Source organism: Triturus cristatus, chromosome 10 (genome assembly GCF_964204655.1).
Source record: "Triturus cristatus chromosome 10, aTriCri1.1, whole genome shotgun sequence".
NCBI lineage: Eukaryota > Metazoa > Chordata > Amphibia > Caudata > Salamandridae > Triturus > Triturus cristatus.
Window position 1 is genome coordinate 926,925,205 of NC_140593.1, and position 25,953 is coordinate 926,951,157.

The 25,953-nt window shown below is 39.7% G+C and overlaps 1 protein-coding gene across 7 annotated transcripts in view; it reads left to right on the forward strand.

Annotated features, from left to right (window-relative positions):
• Positions 1-25,953, forward strand: part of ALS2CL (ALS2 C-terminal like) — a 573,008-nt gene that overhangs the window by 465,172 nt on the left and 81,883 nt on the right. For 5 of the 7 annotated variants that reach the window (XM_085628757.1, XM_085628751.1, XM_085628753.1 and 2 more), the window contains 2 exons: positions 10,670-10,766; positions 20,444-20,601. In XM_085628757.1, the coding sequence (XP_085484883.1) occupies positions 10,670-10,766; positions 20,444-20,601 (255 nt within the window). The remainder of the gene's footprint in view (positions 1-10,669; positions 10,767-20,443; positions 20,602-25,953) is intronic. The other 2 variants (XM_085628756.1, XM_085628755.1) reach the window with 1 other exon arrangement.

The window sequence follows — 25,953 nt, forward strand, 5'->3', positions numbered from 1 at the left end:
GTTTATTTGCTGAATTTGATCTTCCCGCCTAGTCATTTGTACCTCTAATAAAATCTAGCTTATCCTACTCCAGGGTAACTTCGAGGAAACCCTGGTAAATTACGGGAAGCAAGGAACAGGTGTCATTATGAGAGATTCTTTCGCAAAAGTACTCCAAGTCTAGAGATTATAGCATGAAGCTACACAGCGAGAGAAATCACATAAGAGGTCTGTATTGCATGAAATGCTTCAGGTCTCTGCTCTCTATGTAATAATACAACATCTATTTGCACATGAAGTATTCAAGGTAACCAGCGTCATCACTTTCCAGTATGTTTCTATTGTCCTAGGTAGAGACTAGAAACATCCAGCTTTTCTCACACACTCTCAATGGAGCACATTTGATTGACCTTGAGCGTCCCTTTTCCGCCATGACAATTTATCTTCCATCTCATTAACACGTCTTCTTTTTGCCACAAACTTACTCCCATACCTTACTGTCGCTGAAAAAAATGCCTTACTCTAGCTACCGAAGCCTTGTATCTGCACCTGTAGAGGAGAGAACATTCAAGCAAAGCACTTCTCACATGAAAGTTAAACATTTAAATTCAGTAGCTTTGGTTATGCTAAATTAGCACACCAGTTATTGTGCATTTTATGTTTGAATATATGTGCACACACATTCACAATTAATACACGTATTAAACATCACATGAAAAAAATCACAGCTACATATAATTGCACATGTTAATGAATCTTACAAAGTTTTATCACAGAGTTTCAGTAATACTTTTGAAACTTTGTTTGTTTATTAAAATTAGAACACACACAATAAAAAATGTTAATCTACCTAAGTCAACGTAAATATGTGATGTATAAGGGAGGAGCCAAATGAAGCTGCTTCAAGCTAAACCACATTTTTGAAGCATGGGGCTTGCATACCTCTCTCTCAACCACAAAGACAGCAATTCCACATGTTTTTGATGGAATCATAAACTTTAGCATAAGAGTGGCCCAACTGAGAGTTATGAAGCCAAAAATTATAATTGACAGTATATTTTTGAAGCCCTGGGTGCGCCTTGAGGATAGGTCCATCAGAATGGATCTGTCTTTTTTCATTAGAAACAGTCTTTGCTTACTTCTGCCACTGCCATTCCATTGCACACCAAATTCTGAAATGTGAATTATAAGGTAAAAGGAAGAAATACTAATGAGGAAATCTAAACCAAATCTATAACATGCCTGAAAGTTGTTTATTTTGGTTATGACTGCCAATCAAATTCAGTTTTTTATAAATAGGACAATACATAAAATACATGCTATAAATATTAATTTGAACAATTGGTCAAAAACGTAGCATAGGGTGACATGAATGAAGTAGCATTTATAAAGCGCATGGCTACCCGGAGGCATCCCAGTGACACATGGGGCACCTAGTAAGTTCCAGAAAGCTAGTTTATACAATGCATAGGATGACTTCCTGAAATACCGCAACGTTTAAGCACAGTAAACCTTGCAATCAAACTTGAATAGAGTAGTAATCATTAATTTACATATTAGTTGTTGTGGAACCTATCAAAGCTATTACAGTACAGTAATTATCACAAATGAATTAAAAGTTAAATGGTCAAAATAAAAAATATGATACAAGAAGTTTTAAAAAGCAAGCTTCACTGAACCTCTGTCCTAAAAGAAATGAGTAATACTCAATGAGTAGCTGTGCGCTTTACAAGTGCCATTGATTTTATTTTATTTGATATAACTTCCACTTTTGGAATTTAAGATGGGGCCCATTCCCAAAATTGTTTCTAAAGTGCCTTTTATTTTATTGTTTTGCAATGGTGCAGGTTAATTTTACACTGCAGGTTGTGCTAACTGGTCAATGGCAAAAAGCAGCAGCCCTGGTGGATCTGTGAAAAAAGATTGTTTTCACGTTGATTGGTACAAATATCAAAGTGGCATTAGTGCTAATTAATGCAATTTGGCACCTGGTTTGAAGTTCATCTAATAACATGCAGCGATAGCATATTAATTATTAAGTGGGATTTATCTAGGTCTACAAAAAGAGTACTTGTTCTTAGATGTGGCTATGGCAGGTGGTGGGTATCAGCTCTAATTTTTAGGCATGTGAACTTATTTTTCATTAACAGAATGTAAACAAGAGAGGGAGACAATAAGATGAAGAGAAGGAAAAGAAAAAGAAAAAAAAATTACATAAGGAGAAAGCAGGGTTAGTAAAAAAAACTGCAACAGTGAGATAAAAAGACAGTGGTATGGTGGAAGAAAGAGATCATTGAAAAAGCAGTCTATATTCAATTCCAAGTTCAAAGTTATGCTAGCTACCAGTCTGGCTTAAGATCACCCTGAATCATGGAGGCTACTACCTAACACATCGTCGAAGATGCCCTCTTGACCACAGATGAAAAGAACCCCTGTGTCCTTAAATTGCTGGCTCTCTCTCAGCTGACTTCGACACAATCCACCATCCTGCCCTCAGATGCATGCTAGAGTTTCAAATGAGATTTAGAATGACACAACCTTAAAACCCGATAGTACCATGGAGAGAGGTTGGAAGACACTCAATTATTAAAACACCAGGTTTGAAGCTGTTGACTGAAACAGATTAAATTTGTTTCTGTCCACAAACTCAAAGGTAGAGGGTTCCAAAGCTTTGCTGCTTCTGTAGAAAAATTGCTGCTTAGTGGTGGCAATAAATAATGTATTTACCAATGTTTGTGACGGGTGAGAAGGAAAAGATATTAGTCAGAAAGGAGGGTGACCTGAAATGTACTACTTTATGGACAATTCTTAGGGCCTTAAATGCTAACTTAGGTCGAATGGGTAGCCAGTGTAGAGATCATAGTACTGGTGGTTTATGGAATATTCTTGCTGTTTTTGTAAATAATTGTGCTTGCAGCATTCTAAGCAAGTTGAAATCAATATACAATTCTGTCTGGAGATTCAAGGTAGATTGAATTGGCATACCAAAGACCAGATTGAATGCTAGTGTTCACTACTGACATATCCAAAGAGGGTTCAATAAAGGAGAGAATTCTTTTTAGAAGGCAAATGTGAATAAAATGGATGTAAGTCACATTTATGAATGAATTGTATTTCTAGGAACAGCATACTGGTCAAAAGAACTCCTTGATTCTGCACCTCTGTTTAAGGATCTGGGGAATGCCCATTATATATCTAACCATAGGGTCATGTCCCATTTTGTTACCAATAAAGCAGAAGAAATAAAGATCTGGTTCCTCTGAGAAAGTTGTTGGTCATCCATTCCCTGATGACGGTGAGAACCTCCATAAAAGACACTCTAGTGTATGCTATATAGGTTAACGATGCATTGAACATCATCAGCATACACGTAAAAGCGTAGTCACTCCGTGTGGTGGAGCAATTGGGTAACGGTTCATATGTACATGTGAAAGAGAATGAAAAAGAGGGTTAACCCTTGTACAATCCTGCAGTCAGTGTCGTAACCCTTCAAAGAATGTCTGGAAACAGTGACCACTTGTGATCACTCTGAAGTGAAACACTTTATGCGCATCATGGCCGTATCTGTGATAGCTGCTGCTTCCAGGGACTTATGCACTAAGGGCCCGATTCTGATCTCGGTCGGACGGGCTCTGAATCTGATTCGACTTTGCCAAAACCTCAGCCCTTGTTTCCTACCGAATCGTTCACAGTTCTGAACGACCATGTTCGATGCCTGGAAACCCTTAGCGCTGACTGAATCGGTTCCAGAAGGCATTCGGAGAGATAGAGCCTTCCAGAGCTGAATCATACAGCTCTATGGGCTAGGTTTACCAAGCGAGCAAGTACGATGAATGATTCGGACAGCCTTTCTGATTCGGTTTGCCCAGAACGTAAAGGCTGCCGGAATCGTTATTTGGGGCCCCTTAGCTGGCCCCCCTTTACTCAGGACCCTCCAAATCGGGCTCGTTGGGGTACCCATGAGTCCCCTCTTCCCAACCATGCACAGTGTGGCAGGCACTAAGGGGTGCCCGCCACAGGGTGCTCAATTTTCCCCAGTCACCACTTTCTTAAAATGCGAGGCTGTGTACGCGTTTGGTACACAGGCTCCCATTGAAGTCAATGGGAGTCTGACCAAATTGTATCCGGATGCATTCAAATGCATCATACTCATTTGGTCGGAACCAATCGTTTGGTATGCTTTTCAAACGAGATCTGAACCGGGTCCTATGTTGTAGTCAGTGGTATCAAATGCCGCCAACAAGTCAAAGAGGACTAACATGCCAGTTTCTTCTTTGTCAGTAAGCTGGCGAAGATCATCGGGGGCTAATAGGTCAAGCAGCTCAGTGTGTGTTCCAGACAGAAGACCACTTGTTGCCAATCCATTAAGTTGTGAGATTCAGTGAAGTCCTGACGCTGATTCAAGGCCATTTTTAAGACATTTGCCCATGTAAGGCAGCAATGATATGGGTCCAAGGCTGTTCATGTCATTGACTGCCAGCGAAGGCTTCTTTAGCAGAGGTCTCACTTTGACTGCTTTTTAGAGTTCTGGAAAAATGGCATGAAAAACAGTAAGGAGGATGCCATCTTCAGCTAAAATTTGTGGTTTCAGATGCTGAGCTGGAACAGGATCCTTTTAGTAATCCGAAAGGTGGCTGTTAGTTTCGCTCTGCAAGAGTTTCTCTTGTATAGACCTTCTATCTCTAGTCAGCTAATTAAAAAGCAAACCTTTTTCTCTAGTAGCTCCCCAACCTTCCTGACTGGTTATAGCTATCCCATGCTTCCCCTTGTATTTAAAAACACAAAGGGGGAGATTTACAAAAAAGTTGCGCAACGCAGAGCAGTACCCCGCGAGGCTGCCCTGCATTGTACGACAGGGAGGGAGCAGGAAAGCACTATATTTTTAAAGATATGGCTCTCTCCTCCCCCTTCCCTGGCACCAGCACTAATTTCAGCTGCCGTGTGCCATGAACACACCTTAGTGCTGCAGCGCTAGGGTGTGTGCATGAGGGTACCCTTCCTGTACAAAATACTATGCTAGGCACAATGCAAAGCTATTCCCACTTTGCATACATGCTGCACAGTGCAGCACGCATGCAAAGTCAGAAAAGGAAGGAGAAATTAAAGCATTTCCCCCTCCTTGCTCCTAGTTGAGAAGGGCGCAGTTTTCTCACGCTAAACTCAATCTACTGTTTTTAGTGAATTGGGTTTAGCATGAGAAACCTTGGGTGGTTGCATGGGAACACCCATGCACCACCCTTGGCACGCCCCCACGGCGCAAAGTAATGCGAAGCAGCGCAATGCACTGCTTTGCATTACTCTTACATTATTTCCAGCGCTAAACAAGTTTAGCGCTGGAAAGTTAATTAGGAAAACAAGAATTTGTGCCGTTTTGCGTCACACGTTTGTGACTCAAACACAGCACAACATCTTAGTAAATCTCCCCCAAAGTGAGTATCAACATTACTGTGACCTCAGCACACATAATCACCTTAGATATTCTATCATTTCTTTTGAATTTCCTGGACTTTTTAAAATATGAGGCACATATGAATAGGATTCTTGGAACTGCAAATAAAATTAGACACGAGAGCTAAATAGAGAGACCATGCCTCTTTGTACCAAGAGCAAAATAAATGGAAGTAAGAGTTTCTCTAGGAAAGTAACACGACACACTAGGAAAGTAACAAGAAAATAAAATGTTTTAGAAAACACTAGGTGACCTGCCCGTTTCCCTGTTGCCTTATTGGGAACTTAAAAATGTCCTCTAAGAGGTTTGCTTTACCACTGAAACCACTAGGGTGATTTCCTGTGAGGACTTAGGATCTTGTTATACTCATCATGGTCTAGTATCTAATTGTAAGAAATTGAGGCATACGTTGAGGGAGGAAGGTAGCCACCTCAAGTAATACCCACAACCCTTGTTGGGTTAAACCACTAAAGTCACTTAATAACCATCAGCTCAACTCTCTAGTAGCTATGGCACAGATCAGAGAGGCTTAACCCAGAGGCAATGTGTAAAGTATTTATGTGGTACCAAAACATGAATAAAGTAAAAACACAACATAAGGAAAATCCCAAACCAATTTAGAATAATAGAGTACATTTCAGTAAATGAAATGACATCAAAAAGATAGAAATTCAATAATGAAAACCAGAGTTAAGAATTTTTAAAGTTTAAATATAAAAATACTGCCAAAAAGTGTTAAGCGCCAACTACAGTCCTCTTTTTGCGCTTGAGCAGTCCTAGGCACAATATAAGGCTGTCCGCAGTAGAGCATGAATCGACTACAAAAACTAGATTCAACCTGGTGGGAAATGTTACCTTCTGACTTAGGGTCTGATTTAGAGTTTGAAACTAGGCTAGATACCTACTCTACGAAGTTCAGCGGAAACGGTTTTGCTTCTGAGGAAAAACTCTGAGCTGGAGCAAATTGAATCTTTGGCCCACTGGCAACGCACTTTATCTGATTGGCTTGGCAGGTTGGTCCTGGTCCTCCAAAGGTTCTTGAAGCCCAAAAGTTTCTAAGTACCAAGGTTTCAAAAAAAGCGCTAGGAGCAGTATGTTCCGACACCGCCAAAGGTTTAGGACCTTGGGGACAGCACGTAGGGGTCAAGATTCACTCTAACAAAGGCTAGCAGTAAGATCCAGGGCAGGTCCAGCTGGAACTGGACAATGTATAACTTGTAGCTTAAATGACCCTTGGAATCCAATTAGTTATCCTGGGCACAAAAGGGAGAGCAGGTCTAGTCTTCTAGGCTCTTCTTAGATTACAGAAAGCGTTCTGAGGAGGGTACTGGGGGTGCCACATTCATGCCTAGCACCAGCCTGCATGTAGGGAGAACTCCTTGCCACTCCCTAACCAATCTAATAAAAGTTCAATGGGTAAATCTACCCACATGTGTAGCATTTTCTGTGTGCCCTACTGCAAGCAATTTCACAGTGCCCCTCTCCATCTATAACCAAGATGGCAGAACCTTCCTTCCCTTTTCCAGAGCTCTTGTGCCCACCCCAGAAATGTGGCCATGGAAATGAGCAACCCCTCCTCTGTGATCAATCTACAACAGTTCTGTCGACAGCTCCTCTCCCACTGGGTTTGGTGCTTGCCAAACTGGGGGAAAGAAAGAGGGACCCTGCCCAGGTGTTTGCTAACATTGCCCTGTTACGACGCAGACCTTTTTGAAGTTATTCAAGTTCCTGGGCACAGCCCAGATGGTGATCATGGCAGAGGAAAAGACACCACTCCCCACACCCAAGTCATTTGTCCTCCTCTGGGAGCAGTTTATACACCTCATCAAGGGGGCAATTCAGCTTTCAGGTGACAATTTGAGCTCATGTAATGGGCCTCCAGAGGCTCAAGACCAGAAAAAGGTAACATTCTACATGTACATTTGCCAAAATATGTATTAAGAATACAACTTCACAAATGAACTGGGCTTTCAACAAATATTTAAAAAAGTCTAAGAATGAAATTTGTTTTTTTCCCAGAAGGAGATAACATTATTTCATTCAATATTGCATCCCAATGTTTCCTTCAGGAACAACCAGCCTTGCTACAGTCAAAATATATTTTAGGACTTTTTCACATTAAACTTGCATGTTATACTTTTAACTACCAAGCCCCCTTCCTTAAGGGCAATAAAGCATACGTAAGGGTGATTTATTATTACTTAAAAGGAAGGGGTTGGTCTGTTAAAGGAGGTAATTTTGACAGGTCAAATTTGCAGTTTAAAAAAGCATAGCCATTTTACAAATGGTAGGCCAACTGTCATGTTTGCACTGTCACTGCAGTGGGTGCTGCAGCCCACTAGTGACATTTGGTTCACTGACACAACATCGATGTAAAAAATATCGATGTTAAAAAAATTGAGAAAAAAATATAGACAGCAAAAATATCGACTCCCATACTTAAACAGATAAATACAAAAATATTGACTAAAATAAATAAATATTGATGTAAAAAATATAGATGTATAAAATGTCGACATTTATATGAATATAAAATAAAATAATATACATGAAATATATTAAATATAAGTTTAACAAAATAAAATGTATTTAATATACATTTTAATAAAATATAACACATAAACTTAATATTAAACATTTAAAATAATATAAAAAAATATAATGATTTAAAATATAAAAAACCAAACATCTATAATAAATGAAAACATGAAACTATTAAAAATATTTTAACTTACATTTCAAAATACAACAGTAGGGAAAATGTTGGATAGCAAAAGGGTAAAAATTACTATTCCAGCTCCAGTGAGTGCAACAGTAGGGAAAGTGCTTGATAGCAGAGGGGTAAAAATTACTATTCCCACTCCAGTGAGTGCAACAGTAGGGAAAGTGTTGGATAGCAGAGGGGTAAAAATTACTATTCCAGCTCCAGTGAGTGCAACAGTAGGGAAAGTGTTGTATAGCGGAGGGGTAAAAATTACTATTCCCATTCCAGTGAATGCAACATTAAGGAAAGTGTTGGATAGCGGATAGACAAAAATTACTATTCACACTCAAACAGTAAAAAAAACATATATATTAAAATTTTAAAAAAATAATACAAATAAATGAACAATATGTAAAAAATGAAAAATAGAATATATTAAATATATAAAAAAACATTATAATAATAATTACATATAACAAAAACCTACACATATTATATAAAAGAAAATAATAAATGCATTTAAAAAAGAAATTCTTTTAAACTATAAAATATTTACAAACCCAAAAATAAATACATAAATGTTTTTATTTTATTTTCTACCCTATAACACCACACCAAAAAATAAGCATTTCAACATTTTAAATTTAATTTACCTCTATAATTAACATAATAATTAATTAAAAAATATTATTAATAAAACAACTAATAAACATTCATTGACTAAATACACTTTAATACTATAATATCCACAACACACACCTAAATAAACTATAAAATAATAAAACACAATTAAAAGTTGTATCTAAATTAAAAACTATTACTATTAACAACTAATATTAAAGTAATTAAAATGTATTTAACACCCACCCATTACTCCTCTAAAGGTAAAAACAACTCACACAAAAATAAACAACTATCCAAACTAAATATCAAATAATTAATATTAATTAACAACAATATAGTAATTAATTAAACACAAATTACTTCTCACCCTTTACTCCTAAAAAACACAGCACACACCTAAAATTAATTACACAATTACCATAATAAAATATTAATTAATTTAACTAACAAAATTAATAATAAATAAATAAACAACTCAACACCCTTTACCCCTATAAACCCCAAAACACACACCTAAAATGAACTACATAATTACCATAATTAATTACCAATTAATTAATTAAAATGAATTAACAACCAATTATTAATTTATAAATTAAAAATAAATTACTTCCTACCCTTTACACCTATAAACTCCACAATTAATTAACCAATTACTAATTCATAAATTAAAAATATATTTCCACCCTTTACACTTATAAACACCACAACACACACCTACAATTAACTACACAATTACCATGATTATTTACCAATAATTCAAATTAACTAACAACCAATTGTTAATTCATAAATTAAAAATAAATTACTTCCCAGCCTTTACACCTATAAACACCACAAGATACACCTAAAATTAATTACACAATTACCATCATTGTTTACTAATTAGTCAATTAAAATAATTAACAACCAATTATTAATTGATTAATAAAAAATTACTTTACACATTTAAAGGTATAAAATCTTAGTTAAACAAATATTAATAAATACAAAATAATAAATTTATTTAATATAATTAAATTACTTCCCACCCTATTCCCCTATAAACCCACAACCTGCTACAGCACTAAAAACGCCAAATTCTAATAAAAAAAATTAATAACTACTAAAAATGTAACTCATATATATCTAAAATACAAACAATTCTTATACAAAAAACATACATCACATACATATAAAATATATACTGAAATAGATAACGTTAATTACAAAAATGCCATTTTTAACATCTATATTTTTACAAAGTATATTAAACACTTTAGTATTTTTAAAGTTATTATTACTTACCTTAAGTTGATATTCTTGAGCACGAAATTCTTGCTGTCGATATTTCTGAACCACGATATTTTTTACTCGATACTTGTGCAACTCGATATTTTTTATTCAATTTTCTCTCTGCACACTGTGACATTTAACTTACAGGCACTGGGTACAGTTTGTACTATCTACTAGGGACGTATATGTAAGTTAAATATTCTAATTAGGGGAGTTGCAATTTCATCATGTTGAAAGGGTGAGTACAAGCACTTTAATCCTTGTCAGCAGGGGTAAAGGCCACTGAACTCTCCAGGTAGCAAATACAGTCAAGGCAAAAATCTAGGAGCACACCACACAAAAATGGCCATTTCCAACACTAGTAACTTATAAAGGACTAGCTTTCAGAAGGTATCCTAACTCTATCTTGGCAACCATATAGAAAGGGACAATCTTCTCCAAGGAGCACAAATAAGCCACAACTCTAGCAGGGACTTATCTTTCAGTGATCAGGATCCACAATGTCTTCATTACAGGAAGCCGCATGGAGCTTTGAATACAAACTGTGGATACTGTGGAACTGATCACCTGTCTGGTCACTTGTGAGTTTAAATAATCAAATATCAATAAAAGTATGTCCATGTAATTTATTTTTCAAGCAGGGAGAAAGAAGAATTTTCAGGAAAAATACAAGATGTGCTGAAAGACATTTGGAAGTTTCAAGATCCAGACAAGTTGCAATGCTATCTTGAAAAGGTAATTATAATTGCCTACAATATTGACATGTCACTATCCTCTACCCTTATCAGTGTTTTTTGCCTCATTCTGAAAAAGTGGAACTCATACATGTGCCCTGTACGGCAACCTTACTATTACTCAACTTCACATGCATTGAGTACAAAAACATATCCTCTCATGCAACACTCTAGCTGTACAAAAGAAATAATTCAGAACATTTGCACATAGGAATATGGCCTGGACTTTGACAAAGAGCTTGATGTACTCCTGATTCAAAAAACAAGAAACTAATCTGCACAATATGCCCCTGTGTGAGCATTGCTGAGTAGGATGTATTTACTTCCTAAGTTAAGAATTTTACATATTCCCCTTTGTTGGATTTAATTCCCACCTAGGAAAATGCTCTCCCTAACCTGCATGGCGGTGTGGGGTAGGGTTTAGGGCCTGTTGATATGAGTGGCCTTTCCCCCCCCCACACATGATCGATTGGAGCCAATGAGATCGAAAGCAGCAGATGTGGCTGCAAAAAAGATGCACAGTAGCTATGGTGCCAGACAGGCACCTCTGCTGTTTTGAATCAAAATGTGAGTGGATGAAGGAAATTTATGAATATTTGCAACAACGAAACAGCCCATCACAAACAGTTTTCATGTTTTGTAAATATTTGCCCTATGTATCAATTTCTCAATCTCTTTCCTTTTATTAGCACAGTCTTGAATGTAGTTTCCAGCTATCCATTCACCAATTTCCTCACCCATTTCCTCTATTCTTTCACTTCTAATCTTTGTCATTTCCTCTATTTTTCTTATCCAGCCTCTCTTTCTCACTCTTTCGCCATTTTTCTATGGATATCCGTTTCTCTCTTTCTTCCTGCCTTCACCCCACTTCCTATCTTTCTCTCTTCCATTTCTTTTCTTTGCTCTCTCTTCCCTTTTTTCTATTTTACTTGTTCTCTTTCCCATTCTATCACTTTCGATTTCTCATTGTCTTTCTTTTTCACTGTCCTTCCCCGGTCACATTTTATTTATCTCTTTCCAACTTAATCCATCTCTCTTGTAACCTCTGTCTCCCTCTCTCTTCCTCCCTTCATGTCTCTTTTTTACTTGCTCTAACATAACATACATTTGTAAAGTGCACATTCACCCGCAAGGCTATAGATGCTGAATAACAGCATTTAATGTTACCCAGCTCAATAGTACTCACTTTATTGGCCCCTCAAGGATGAATGGCTTAGTGGACTTGCTGGCATTTGATCCTGTGACCATGAGATCAAACACAGATCCCTGCAATGGATGTGTTAGTCCACTGTGCTACCAGACCTATCATCAGATTATCTTTCTCTTTTTCTATCTCCCTTTGTCCTCTCTTACTTTTTCTCTCCCTTTTTCTCAAATCTCTCCCTGGAACAATTTTATCTTGTTAATGGTCTCCTTTTCAACATTTGTTCTTACCTCACGAAGGTAATCCTTTGAAAAAAACATACATGGTCTGTGGAGAAGATAGCGGTATTTGCCACAAGCCTCACACACTTCACTGCTATCCTTTACAATTGATGGAGCTTATTTTATTGAAAGTCTTCTTCTAATAGCACCTCATCTTTACTCAACGTCCTCATCATGTTGTCGATACAAACTTCATATGACCACTTAATTAGTTTAACAAGCCTTCATTCCAGCTGCTATATATAATGGGGAATATCATAAGGTAGCTACAGTTGAGCCTATTTGCCAAAGCATTTTTGAATATTTTAATATGTAAAGTCAATATGTAAAGTAATACTCTTGCAATACTACTTCAAATTAAAATGCAGTTCTCTAAGGTATAGGTGGTGATCTACACCTGGACCTGCCCTATGTTTTATGTGTGGAGTTCCCAGTCTTGAATTTGACGACCTTTCCAGGCATAGGTGTATGTTTTTGTGTAAATGTGGTAGACTGGGAGTGGCATGTGTGACTGACTGGAAAATGGAGATTATCTATAACAAACGCCGAGATGAGCCCTAAACGCCTAATACTTAGCTGAGCGCTGAACGTTGGCATGAAGAAGTTCTCTGCCCAGAAAAAGAAAGCCAACGATGGAGCCCAAGCGTCTAGGGGACTGTGCCGAAGACCATTATATCACAATCCCCCGGAAAGGGGGGGCAGATTTGATGACTGGATGACCAAACGATCTGTCCCCGCACTCCACTGTTTTGACTTTGCTTCTCCTTCCGCATTCCAGTTACTCCTGCACCTCCTGGCAGAGCCAGGCTGGGAAATCAGAAGGCCAGCAGTGTGGCCCGGGCTGCAAGAGAAAACAGTGGCAACAGCAATAGGCTGCGGGCTCGCTGGAAAACGCGGAAGCGGCCCACATTAGGCTGGTGCAGCTTGTGCTTTTGTGGCTCCCGCCTACACCTACGTAGCCTTCTCCACCCCACCGCCTCATACCACAACCTCTCTACAGTCGGCACTACATTTGTAGGTACTATTAATGAGTTCCAGTAACCAACCTAAAAGAGGCTTTTAAAGTGCTGCCAGGCCTGGTGAGGTACAAATGTGTTAACCTTAAAGTAATATAAAGTAATACTCAAGATCCCCTCCTCTGCTAAATTAGGGCAGATACCAGGTACCTCTTCAGGCACTTGACTCCTGTTGCTTCCCATCCTTACATTCGTACTCATGTACCAGCACTTGCCTTCCGTATCCTCCTGCTCCACGTTTTTCTGCTAGTGCGCTAAGGAGTTAATAGAACATTGGAGAGGCCTGCACCATAGAAAGCGAGAAAGCTATGGGGGCTGGAATGAGAACCCAAATTTCCCAACTCCGTAAGGCTGGGTCAGCAAGCACGATACGGGGGCCAAACATGAGAAAAATAGTGGTCATCCGAATGGGGCTTACAACTAGCTCAGAAAAGATTTGGAGAGAGACTCCGGTTCGCCAAGACCGAAAGTATTTAAGACAGCAAAATAATTTTTTTTCAAATCAAAGGTTAAAGACCTTATTAAGCTGACCGCAGTCTCAGCCTCAGATATGAAAGAAGGGCTTGATACAGCCCCTGCAAGTGGGAAGAGGCGATCATGGAGCGAAAGCTGTAAGTTAGAGGGAAACCTCCTTGCTCTGGGATCCCAGCAAGCACCCCACATTTGTATTTGCACTGTTGGGTAAGGACAGAGGTGAAACGGATAGGAATCCAGGTGTCTAAGATTGCAAATGATAGGAGACCTGAAGGATATGGTGCCACTGAAGTGAATTGCATGGGAGTGGACTTCTCCAGGCACAAGTAACAATGAAGAAAGAGCTCTGAACCGGGCCACTGGATTTTAGACATCTTTAAGTTGCACAGAAACCCCAAAAAAGGGTGGGAAGGTGTGATATCAGCCCTTAAAGATCCCGCAGGAAATACTAGCAGAGGGGGATAGATCGTCCAAGCATTAACAGCTTTTTGTCCGGGAGATAGAGGCAAGGAAACTGAAGAAGTAACTGAACAAATCCCTGCGTAACAATAGAATGAAAAGAAGTCCAAGCATTGTCCGGAAACACAGGATCAAACTCCTTTGACGAGTATATAGGAAATAAATAAGAATGGTGCAGCTAAGGAAAGATTAACTCACTTAGGCAAAACTGGATGCAGCCTTGAAAAATAGGAAATCAAGTAAATTCTGGGGTTTTGTTAGCCTTACATGGGGAAGGGAGTAAAGAAAAATAAATTGCAACATCACTCCAACAGAGTGGAAAAGATACTTAAAACACTTATATATTAAACAACAACCCCAGTGTCGACCTCGGGCTCCGTACCAGAAAGAAAGGAGAGCAACCAGCCAAGGTCAAGAAATCAAGTGGGCTAGTGGAAAACAGGCTCCCTGGAGCCAGATACATCAAAGGTCACTTTAAGTAGGATGGCTTGCAAAGTTGGGGATACAGGGAAGGGCACTCCTGAAAAGAGGGTCCACCTAGCGAGGGAAACTAAACCTCTAGATGTCATTTGCTAATGGCCCAGTTTCAAAAGCATTCAATGAATGATAACCACACTACGAAGGTCAGGCGCCCCGGGTCCTAACGGTGTGCCTGCTGCCCTCTTTAAAGCAGACTTCTCTGTGGGCCCCAAGATTGTCTTCGGTATATGCCAGCTGTTGTCATGCAAATTCAGTCCCCGAAAGTTGGAGGGGGGGTCTATTCCAGTCCCAATATATAAGAAGGGCGGCCGACTAGCAACAAGTAAACATAGAAATATTGCACTTCGGGATTCAGAGGGTAAAGGATATGCCTGACTCTTAAAGGAAGACCTTAAGGCATAGGCAAGCGCAAAACAACTGATCCTCTGGTTTTAAACAGGGTTTCTGAAAATTGCCACATAGAGCATAATCTGCTAACCTTCTCTTGTCTGATAGAGGACTCGCCCCAGCCAAAGACGTCGCCATTATACGCAGCTTTTATTGATTTCACCAACGCCTTTGATAATGTTCTAAGAGCAAGTCGTGGGCCAAGTTGAATGACTGGGGATGTCCATCATGCCTACTTGTAGCCTTGGAGTCCCTATACAACAAGACATGGGTAAAAATTAAACTGGCATCTAACTGGTCAATTTCGGAAAACATTTGCACAGATGAAGCCCTAAAACAAGGATGTATTTTTGCTACTCTACAATTTCACCTCTTTATGGCAAATTTGGAAATCAACTTGATTAACGTTAGAGCATGCCCCCCATACTGAGTAGGCTGGAAAATTTTAATATTACAATATGCGGACAACATGGTTGTTTTGGCTCACACCCAAGTAGGCCTGCAAAGTACTCCTTATGCCCTGTTCCAATATTGCAGCATCAATACAATTACGATAAACTGAAGGAAAACAAAAACTATGATATTTGGAAGGAAACTCATTAAGAAAGGTGCATGGTTGGTGGAAGGTGTGAAATTAGTGCGAGTAAAATCCTTTCAATAACTAGGAGTGTGTCTGGTTGAAAGTGGTGGCAAAAAGGCTCAAGAATAGGCGTAAAGGTTCTCTGCCATGCACTTATCAGGGGCAAAGGGGCAGCAAAAAAAAGGAACATGGCCGGCCCTAGCCTGCAACCGCTGCTGACCATGGTTGCTTCCAAAGTGATGAGACCCTATCATATGGCGTCATAATATTTAAAGATAAGTTATTTGAACTACTAGACAAACAGCACGCCACACAATATACAAAATAGTTTTCTTTGCCAGAGTGTGCCAGCCAAGCCCAAATCAGGCTGGAATCTAACATCTTCAAGCAAACCTTAGTGTTGCAGGCTAAATGGGTAGCATATTGCTTAAAATTACAAACAGCTATATTTAACACCCTGAAGCAGTTGCTATGGAAGAAAATCCAGGAGCCAAACTCCGAATGAGGTCATGCTTAAGGAAGACCTTCCAGGTTCCAAGACTAGAGAACATCGTTAACTCTGGTCTCCAAACTTGCAATGAAGAACACAATTGACCTATCTTTGGTGCAAGATCTAAAAGATCTAAGGGGGAAAGGAAATGGCAGCTGGGTGACAGAATTAAACTCTACAGGTTGCCTCCCTACATATCTGTGGTCGTCACTCACCACGTAAGCAAAACTTAACCTAATGAGATAGTGTCTTGGCTTGCTGCTATTAAGAAGCTCTTTGTTCGGACAATGAATTGGAGAAATAAACAAACAAGGCAGATTGTGTAGTAAAGCAGAACATACATTGTTGCATGTGATCTGCATTTGTGAGACATTCATTCTGTTGAGGATACACTTGCTCTGACCAATGTTTCAAATTTTATATATACGTACCTGAAGGACTGCCATCATCTGCTGCTTAAATGGTGAATCCTGCCAGCTCTCAAGCCGCTTCATACGGTACATGAGAACTGGGGAAGTCGAACAAATTTGTATGGGCCACCCCGAAACAGACCCCATGGAAAAAAGGAATAGGACTAAGAGACCATCCCCAAGTTGTAACTTTAAGGAGGGTATTTCACTCAGGAAGTGTAGGTCACCTTATTTTACCCAGGCAAATGATTGTACAATTATGAATTGAGTGATTCATTGCTGTTGATCTGTTTGCAATTTTATTAAACTTTACGGGTGCGGGGTAGTGGCTAAATTATTCTTGTTACTGAAATAATTCTGCTTAATTGAACAGCGATCACAAGGTGGGTGAAAAAAATTACAAATTAGGGACATTAAAATACAAAAGCACACCAACAGAAGTAGTAAGCTCATTGCTGTGAAACAAAGTTACATCCACATATACTCCTGTGGTACTACCATTCAAATAATATTAACTGCACTCCAGCCAAGCCTTAGAGTATGTCACACAGCTAATATAGTTACTTAGTAGTACTTCATGGAGGATGGAGGAATGGAATAACACTAACAGCATAAAGCCCAACGACTGCTCTTACAAATGTAGACATCTAAGACACCCATATACATTGCATTTGCAAAAATATTTAAATAATTTTAAAAAATGAAATCAATTTAAAAATGGTTTTGTAAATGCAGACATTGTAGGCACCTATATATACCACAATTCAATAATATTAAAGTAATATAAAAAACTAAAATAAATAAAAAATATTGTAACAATAACTGAAAACATTGCACTCACCTTTAAACCCACATCATTTCATTGTAAACATAACAGAGGTGCAAACATAGGAAATTACAAACATTTACATTTTTAATGAATTATGAAAACATGATTTATCTGACACACTAATTATATCAATACACATTGTATACCCCCAAACATACACGTATAATTGCACACAATACAATACAACTGTATTTTGCGTTTGGTGTACACGTCTCATAGCTAGCTCCAGGGATAGAGGGCAGTGTGGCCTCAGTGGGGTAGCTAGGCCTTCTGCTGCCCAGCTATTGGGGTGCGGCGGCCGTAAGAGCAGGGGGAGGTGCTGACGAACAGAACCAGCACTTGGCACCCCACGCAGCCGGAGGGGGGAGAGCCTGATGCCCCAAAACTAGTACCACACGCCCCCTTGCTATGCCAGTGTGCGGCCTTATTTATGTCATTCCACTAGCAAGGTATGTAATAGGAATGGCTATGCCTCCACATGTACACTTCCAAATGCTGGCAGGGCAAGGATGCCCTCAGGTCAACCACTGTGATCATGCATGCCCTTCATTTCACCACATGTGAAACTGGTTCCCACCTCTCACTCTTTTCCAATGTGACTTATCAAGGAACTGGAATGAAGCTGACATTTTGCAAACATCAGCGTCCAAGGCCCCTTAACAGGTTAAAAATATGATCTCGGCAGCAGTTCATGATCCTAACTTTATGCTGTAAGATTCTGATGTCATAGCAATAGGCCTGGTCATTTTATGGAATCTCTGGCTTTTCAGAAGTGATAGCTATATAGACATCCCTAATTACTGCATACTTCTACTTAAGTAGATGTTACGCTCAATTGGTAATTGGCATGAATATTCATATTTATGCAGTCACCGAATGAATGCCAGTTAAAAGCTAAGAGTGTTCGGTCACTTGACTGTTTGGTAAACTTGTTTTCAAAGCTATTTGGGTTCCTTGCATCTGGCATTTACATTTAGCTACAAGGCACCTTTCCAAAGATGTCAGTCGAAGCAATTTGAAACAACATTTTCCCACACCCTACTGTAACTCTGCCACTAGAGGTTAGCAGGATTACTTTACTACCCTGCACAATTTAGCACCCTCAATGCCACACAGAGAATATTTGGGATTTTTAAGTCCAGTTTCTCGTAACTGAACCATGAATGTGGTGTGCAGATGTTTAAGCTGATTATCTCACGTACATACTGTCTCTTTTTTCGTTTCAACTCACACTCACTTACACACACACATAATTATCTTATGGATTTTAAGTCTTGCCCACATATTTAGCTGGACTGTTTGTGGTTTCTAGAAGAACGGAAAGAATTCAAAACCTCTTTTTATTGCCTACAAAATTGATAATGGGGATCAAGCTCTCAGCTTGTTGATCAATATGAGATTTTTAAATGTGGCATGTGCAATAGGAAGATTTTTAACTACAATACAGGAGTCGTTGAATGAATTGGTAATATAATCTAAAATGGTTTATGGGGCAGAATGCGATTTTACCCACCTCTTGAGGACATTTTTGAGCTCTGGAAGTCTGTATACATGTAGAAATGTATATTTAATGTATATATGACCCTTTTCCTATTTGGTTATGAATTAAGAGCTATTTTATAGAGTGGTACTGCTCCCATCGATCGTTTAATAGGATTTTATTGTGTTTTATACAGTTTTTATGGTAGCACTTTTTGTATAATTCGCATTTTAACTGTACGCTGTATTATGGCATTTTTATGGCTATATTTGCCAAATAAAAAAAACATATTAACATATTAACAAGTCTTGCATACAGTTTGTATGCTGATTTCCTATATAACATTATGCCAAAATACGAATTGCTTGGTCTTTCAATTCATAGTGGTTGCTATGATGTCCTACTGTCTTTTTATCTTCCTAGTAGGGCAATACTTTGCTGTATGAGCCTTTATAAGATTCCTATACTAACTGTGGCTTTCCATTCTGGTCACCGAAAATCTCTCTAGTCTTCCTTTAGGAATTATATAAAATCACAAAGAAATAAACACCTTCTCTGTTAGAGTTTTACAGTGACAATACCCACTCACAGAGCACAGTATAACAAGGCCACAGTAAAGTGCAGTACGTGCGTATGCGTGTCCTAGACAGAGGAGTGCTGTATATGGTGACCAACAAGTGTAAATGTAATGAGTAAAAGGGAGGTACCTGGGTTCTGGGCAGTTAATTCACTGTGATGAAGTGCAGTGTAAATAGAATTGTCGTTTTGTATTCATTTGACATCTACCTTTCTTAACCAAGCGTGTATTGAAGAAAATACTGTGGAAGGAAGTGACTCATAGATACATACTTCCCTGAGATGAAAATGTAATTTTCAGACAGGCTGTTAAGAATGTTTGCCTGTATTCAGAGCAAGGCGTTATAGCAACCTAGGAACAGGGCAATTATACTTTCCTCCCCATCCCTAGGACATGCTTGTATGTATCGTAAAATCATTTGCACCTTTCCTTTCCCTTCCCATCTAGTTTATTTTTATTTTTTATATAGCAGGATTTCGACCCGAAGGTATCAGAGCGCTTTGCAGAAGCACCAGTTGCATTCCAGACGGACACATTCATTTTTAGGCACAGGAAGATTAAGGGATTTGCCCAGAATCACAGAATGTTGAGCCGATGCCGAAACTCGAACCCAGTTCCGCAGCTTCGAGGTCGACTGCCCTAGCTGTTAGGCCACATCCACTGCCCGCTCCTTTATCACAATTCTAGTCTACGTCCTATGGTTGTAGAGAAAATGCTGTGATTTTGCAAGTAGTGTTTCATTTTGTGTAAAAATGTCTTGCAATATGTAAGATGTTCACACACTACATACATGATTTGATACTCACACTTTCTGGTATGGTGTTGATTTCACTGTCTATTACACATTGAGAATGCAGTAGTTAGTCATTCAAACTCCTAGAGATAGAGTATCACACAAGTAACCTTTCTTAGGATGGAACAGGTAAGTGCATGCTTCCGTTACATATATGTTTTCAGTACAAAAGGGAATGTTGCTGCTGTCAGAAGTATCCATAATCTGTTGAATTTTCAAATGACATTTGACTTGTATTCAACATTTTACATTTGCATTGCTTCTCCTTTCTTTGATAGGCCTTCAAATCTTCAGTCCACCCATTTGGAAAGCTTCTGAAGACCTTTGTTGGGGTGTTCCAGGCGACGTACTCTGGGTTGGGTGCGAGCAAGCACCTCCTAGACATGGCGCAAGAGGAAGTTAAATACCATGCTGACAGAATCTGGGGGTTCTATAGGTATGTTTCCGGCCTTCATCTGGAAAAAAAACTCCTTTACACAGTAAAATGTGGAAAATTAGTAACATTTATCTGTTTGTTACAATCACTTGAACTTACTATTAAAAAAATGTTAATACTAACAAACATGCACCTAGAATACACCACTTGAAAATAATATGGCTGCTCATATATAAGTAGTTTTAACTTGTAATCTGGAGTAATTGCCCCACCTTGAAAATACTAATGCTATTTTAAGTGGGCACATTTTGAAATTGTAACATTGAATGTTTGTAGAGTGTGGGGTGGTTGATACAAATTATTTGCACATTCCTGCTAACTAACTAGTGTTGAGATCCAACATTAAAAGTTGATTTTCTTTAATGAAACTTCAAGTCATTTGATACTGTGTGACTCCACTCAAAGTCCATAATGCACATGGGCACCAACTCCATGTTTTTTTTTGTCATGGGGGCTCTGACGTTTTCTCAGTGGTGGCTGGCACAGCTCGGGGTTGGCAGGGCGGGGGAGGGCGAGTGGTAGGGGAAGGGGAGTTGTGATGTGGGGGGTGACAGGGCGAGGAAGGGTTGTGGGGAGCTAAAAAAGATAACATTTACTTACCTCTTAGTCCGGCCGCATCTCTCCTACTCTTCCCCTCCGACTAGTCTGGAACGGAAGCAGGAAACAAACAGCTTAAAATGATAACAACAGCATGCGGTTAACATTTTATTTTCCTTTTTTGCACTGTTGAAAGCAGTGGAGCAACGCTCCTCTGCCTTAACGGAGGTCCTGCCACTGGTGTAGCTACAACTCCGACACTGACACGTTTGTTCGCTATGACTTCAGGCCATATGTCAGTTATTGTGTCCAGTGGAAGATAATGATCATTTTCACATCTATTCAAACTTCGAAAATAGACAATGCAATGCCCAGAGAGATGTTGCCTGGTCTCACTTTGATTACAGAGGATTTGGCCTCAGAAAATGTGAGCTGATGAACCACACACCCTTCCATTTCTGCCCACAATGTAATGCCAAGTGTCCATGGGGCGATCCCCATGGGGTCTGTAACTTCTGTCTCTTTCCTGAGCAGGAGTAGTTGACATGCAATATATGTCTTGCAATCTGGTGTAATAAGACGTTGAGGTACTCTAGGGAAAGGTGCTTGTCAAATATAAAAATGCAGCATGGAGCGTAATGGGACACCCCAGATAGAGAGAACAGGACCGATTCGACATTGAGGAGAAGGCTGGACCCTGCGGTACACCGTAGCCCAACCCACGCCCAGTTCTAAGACGTTATTCTCGAGAGCCTTGAGTGCTTTTGATAAAGAAGAGGTACACACTTCTGATTAAATGAGACTACACACTAAGATAACCCAAGGTCCATGAGTGCCACCCCAGCCAAGGGATAGAGCCAAGGACCAATAAACAGCCCTAAACCCAGGCATACACAGGCCCAGAGGCAGTCAGGCATTAAGCCCAAAACCAACAAAAAAGGCCTCTAGTTCACCACCGCCGTCAGCCTCAAGTCAGCACTGAGTCAAACGTTTTGGATCCGAACCACCATCAACTGAAAAGCATGAAGCTACACCCAATCTCAATGCCCTCTCATGAAAAAGCTGCAGAGGTTCCACCTCCAGAGCTGAAACCTTCTCCACTGAAGTCAGACACAAAGTTGAAGCTGAAAACCTTAATTGACACCAACCTCAGAGACCTCTGAAGCTCCTATCCTTAAGAGACTTGTGGAGGAACTCAACAACCAGACTCTTTATTCACCCTAAAACAGGCAGTATTGCAGTCAAGCCACCTACACGAAAGCAGGTTTCCATGTCCCTTCTAATTCATAAAAAAAGGAGGCAGACTGTAAAGGAGGAACTCAGCTTCTGGACACATCAGCACCCAGGACAAAAGAAGCACAAGGAACAGGGCACAAGTCCTCCTCCACAACCTCTCACACTCAAGCATGCACTGCTTGCTCTACCACCATGGTCAGACTCACCACCTCCTCCACCTTAATGGCGACACTCACCACCATCCCGTCCACCAACAAAGCAAGTCTCACAACTGCCCCCACCTCTACCTTCAGTTGAATCTCCTGAATGGCCAGTACATTCCTTTTCAGACCCAGGCAGCTTGTATGGGGAAAGGAATCCATATGACCAGACCAGTTCCTGTCAGAGGGAAACTGAGGAATGCCCTCTCAAAGGACTGTACCCTTTGGTTCATTCTAGACCTCAGGTCCCTCAATCAATTCATCCTGACAGGGCACTTTCATATGACTACCTTGCAGCATGTTATCCCTTTGCTTTGTCAGGGGCACTTCAATGCGGTGTTCGGCCTACTTTTACACACCCATCCTCCCTGCTGACCAATCCCTCCATGTTGTGGTACGTGAATAACGTTACCAGTTCAAAATATGACCTTTTGAGGTTACAACGGCCCCAATGATCGTTTCCAAGTGTCTAGTGATTGAGTTGCTCATCTGCACAAAGAGAGTATCAACGTCTTCCCTTAGCTCAAAGATTGGCTGATCAACAGCAGCAGTATGCAGCAATGTCTAGCACACACTCAGACAGCTTGAACCCTTCTACTCAGATTAGGGTTTACTATAAACACAAAGAAATCCTACCTACAGCCTCAACAGAACTAACCACTTCTAGGATCAGTCTAATGGGTAAGAGAAATCACACCTAAACCACCAGATGGCATTTCAAAAGCTGGTGCCTCTTTTTTAAGTCTACTCAATGAACTGTAATGAAGTTGCTGGGTATGATGGCATCTTGAATAGCAATTGCACCACACACCAGATTACATATGTGCCCACTTCAACAGTGTCTCTGGAGTTAGTGGTCACGAGCAGAGTGTCAGTGCAAAGATCTGTTGGTGATAAAGCCCAGCACTCCGAGCTCTCTGCAATGGTGAAACAGCAACAAACTGTTGCTGGGCAGCCTCTCTTAGTCCTCTTCCGCAGGTGACAATAATCACCGATGTACTGCTCAAAGGTTAAGGCACACATCTTGCTAAAATAATTGTCCAAAGCATCTGGACTCCTCTTCAACAGGGGATGCACATCAACTACCTGGAACTACTAGCTATTCACCTAGTCCTTAAAGCCTTTTATTCACTTGTCTGTGGCAAGATAGTTCTCTTAAGGATGAACAACATGACACTGATAGATTACATACAAAAGCAAGGAGGTGCATATTCCCTTCTGCTGTCAGCTATGGCTCGACTGATCTAGCAATGGGCTATCTGCCACAACATTCACCTCCTGGCAGTACATATTCAGGAATAATACAAAATGCCCAAGCTCTGCCTCCAGGTACCCATACTCAGTCTGTGGGCAATGGATTATGAATGAACTGGTCATGGATAGTTGCCTCCATGTTTCCACCTCTCCCACTCATTCCATATGTGATAAGAAGAATGAGGCAGGTCTCAATGACCTTATTGCTAATTGCAACAGAGTCGGCCAGACAGCATGGATACTTAGTGCTACTAGAAATGTGCATCAGTCCCTATGAGAAGCTTCCAATCAGGCCAAATCCTCTCACTTGACAACACAGCATAATCAGGGGCCAAAACCTGAAACAGCCCCTTCTTCAATATGGCACCTAAGGACTTAAAGTTTGGATACCTACACTTTCCAGAGGAGTGCATGGCGATTTTTTGAGAAACATGTAGAACATTCACGCCTGGAAGCTACACAGCAAAGTGGGAATATTTTGTCCACTACTGCTTCTCAAATCAAATCAGTTGCTTCATGTTTATCATGCCGGACGTTATTGTCTACCATTTAAATCATCAAAAGGAAAGTCTAGCATACACTTCGAGGCATCTTCATTCAGCAGCAGTAGCTGGAAACATGCAGAATAGGAGGCAAGCATTACTTTTTTAGGATTCCTGTTTTCAAAGCATTCATAGAGGGCCTTAAAATGATAAAACCTTTAAGAACACCTTCAGCACTTGTTTGGAATCTTAATTGTTATTCTTACTAGGTTTATGGGACTGCCTTTGGAGCCTCTCCAGTCATTTTAATTAAAGTTCTTTAAATGGAAGGTGGCTTTTCTTGTAGCTACAACTTCTCCCAAGAAAATAAGTGAGTTACAAGCACTCACTATTCAGGAATCATTCATTCAGGTACACAAAGACAGGGTAGTCCTTAGAACCATTCCTACATTTTTATTAACGCAAGTCTCACCTTTCTATTTGAATCAAGCTATCGAGCTACCTGTTTTGTTCCCCACTATCTGATTCTGTTGTGGAGAGAGCATTACACTTACTAGATGTTGAACAGTCACTCATACTATATTGACAGGACTAAGCATTTTAGTAAGACTAACTAACTTTTTGTTGCTTTTTCTAAAACAGACTAGGCTCACCCAATTTCCAAAGCAGACATTGCTAGATGGATTGTGAAATAAATACAAATATATTATGCCAAGGTTAAACGTGAGCTCGCAGCACCTCCTATAGCACCCTCTACATGCATGTAAAAAGGGGGCCACCTTTACTTTCTTTGCCAACATTCCATTTGCTGATATCTTTAAGGCAGCACCTTGGTCAACACCACACGCGTTCACAAAGCATTACTGTGTGGACATATTATCTTGTCAACAGGAAATGGTTGGATAAACTGTGTTAAGCTTCAAACACCTGCCTTATCTGCCTGCTAGCCACTGCTAAGATTAAACTGCTTTACAGTTCATGACAAGCATGGGCATCTACAGCCAAATGTGCTACTGACAGAAAACATTACTTACCCTGTAAGCATCTGTTTGTAGCCAGTAGTGCTGTAGATTCACGTGCCCCTTCCATCTTCCTGGAAGCCGGCAGAAACTGCACATGCTCTTTTTATTCAATGTACATTAATTAACTATTTAAAATGCACAGGGCACATATGGTTACACCCATTTTACACTTCTCTTCCATCTTTCACTGGGTTTACGAAAAATAGTCTAACAGTGGAGTCGGTGCCAATGCACATTGACGACTTAGGGAGGTTGTAAATTGCTTGTCTCCTTATGAGCCCCTCCCCTGTTTTATTTTTTAACCAAATGTAATTGTTTGATGAACATGTGCAGTTTTACATTTTTTGAACAGCTGCCGAAAGGTCGAATAAGTGGAATTAAAAGAGAGAGAGGATTGACATCAGGTCACAGTGGAGTGGAAATATTCTCGATGATACCATTTCACAAATATTTAGTTTATTTTACGTCTGTGAATGGTAGAAATGTAATTTCTGTATGACAATGTATTAATTTACATACTTATCTGTAGTGTGTGCATTGACTGTAGGGTATTGGTGGTGCGAGGAAGCAAAAAAGGAATGCAAGTAGTTTCAACAATCACAGACAACATTTAACAACATA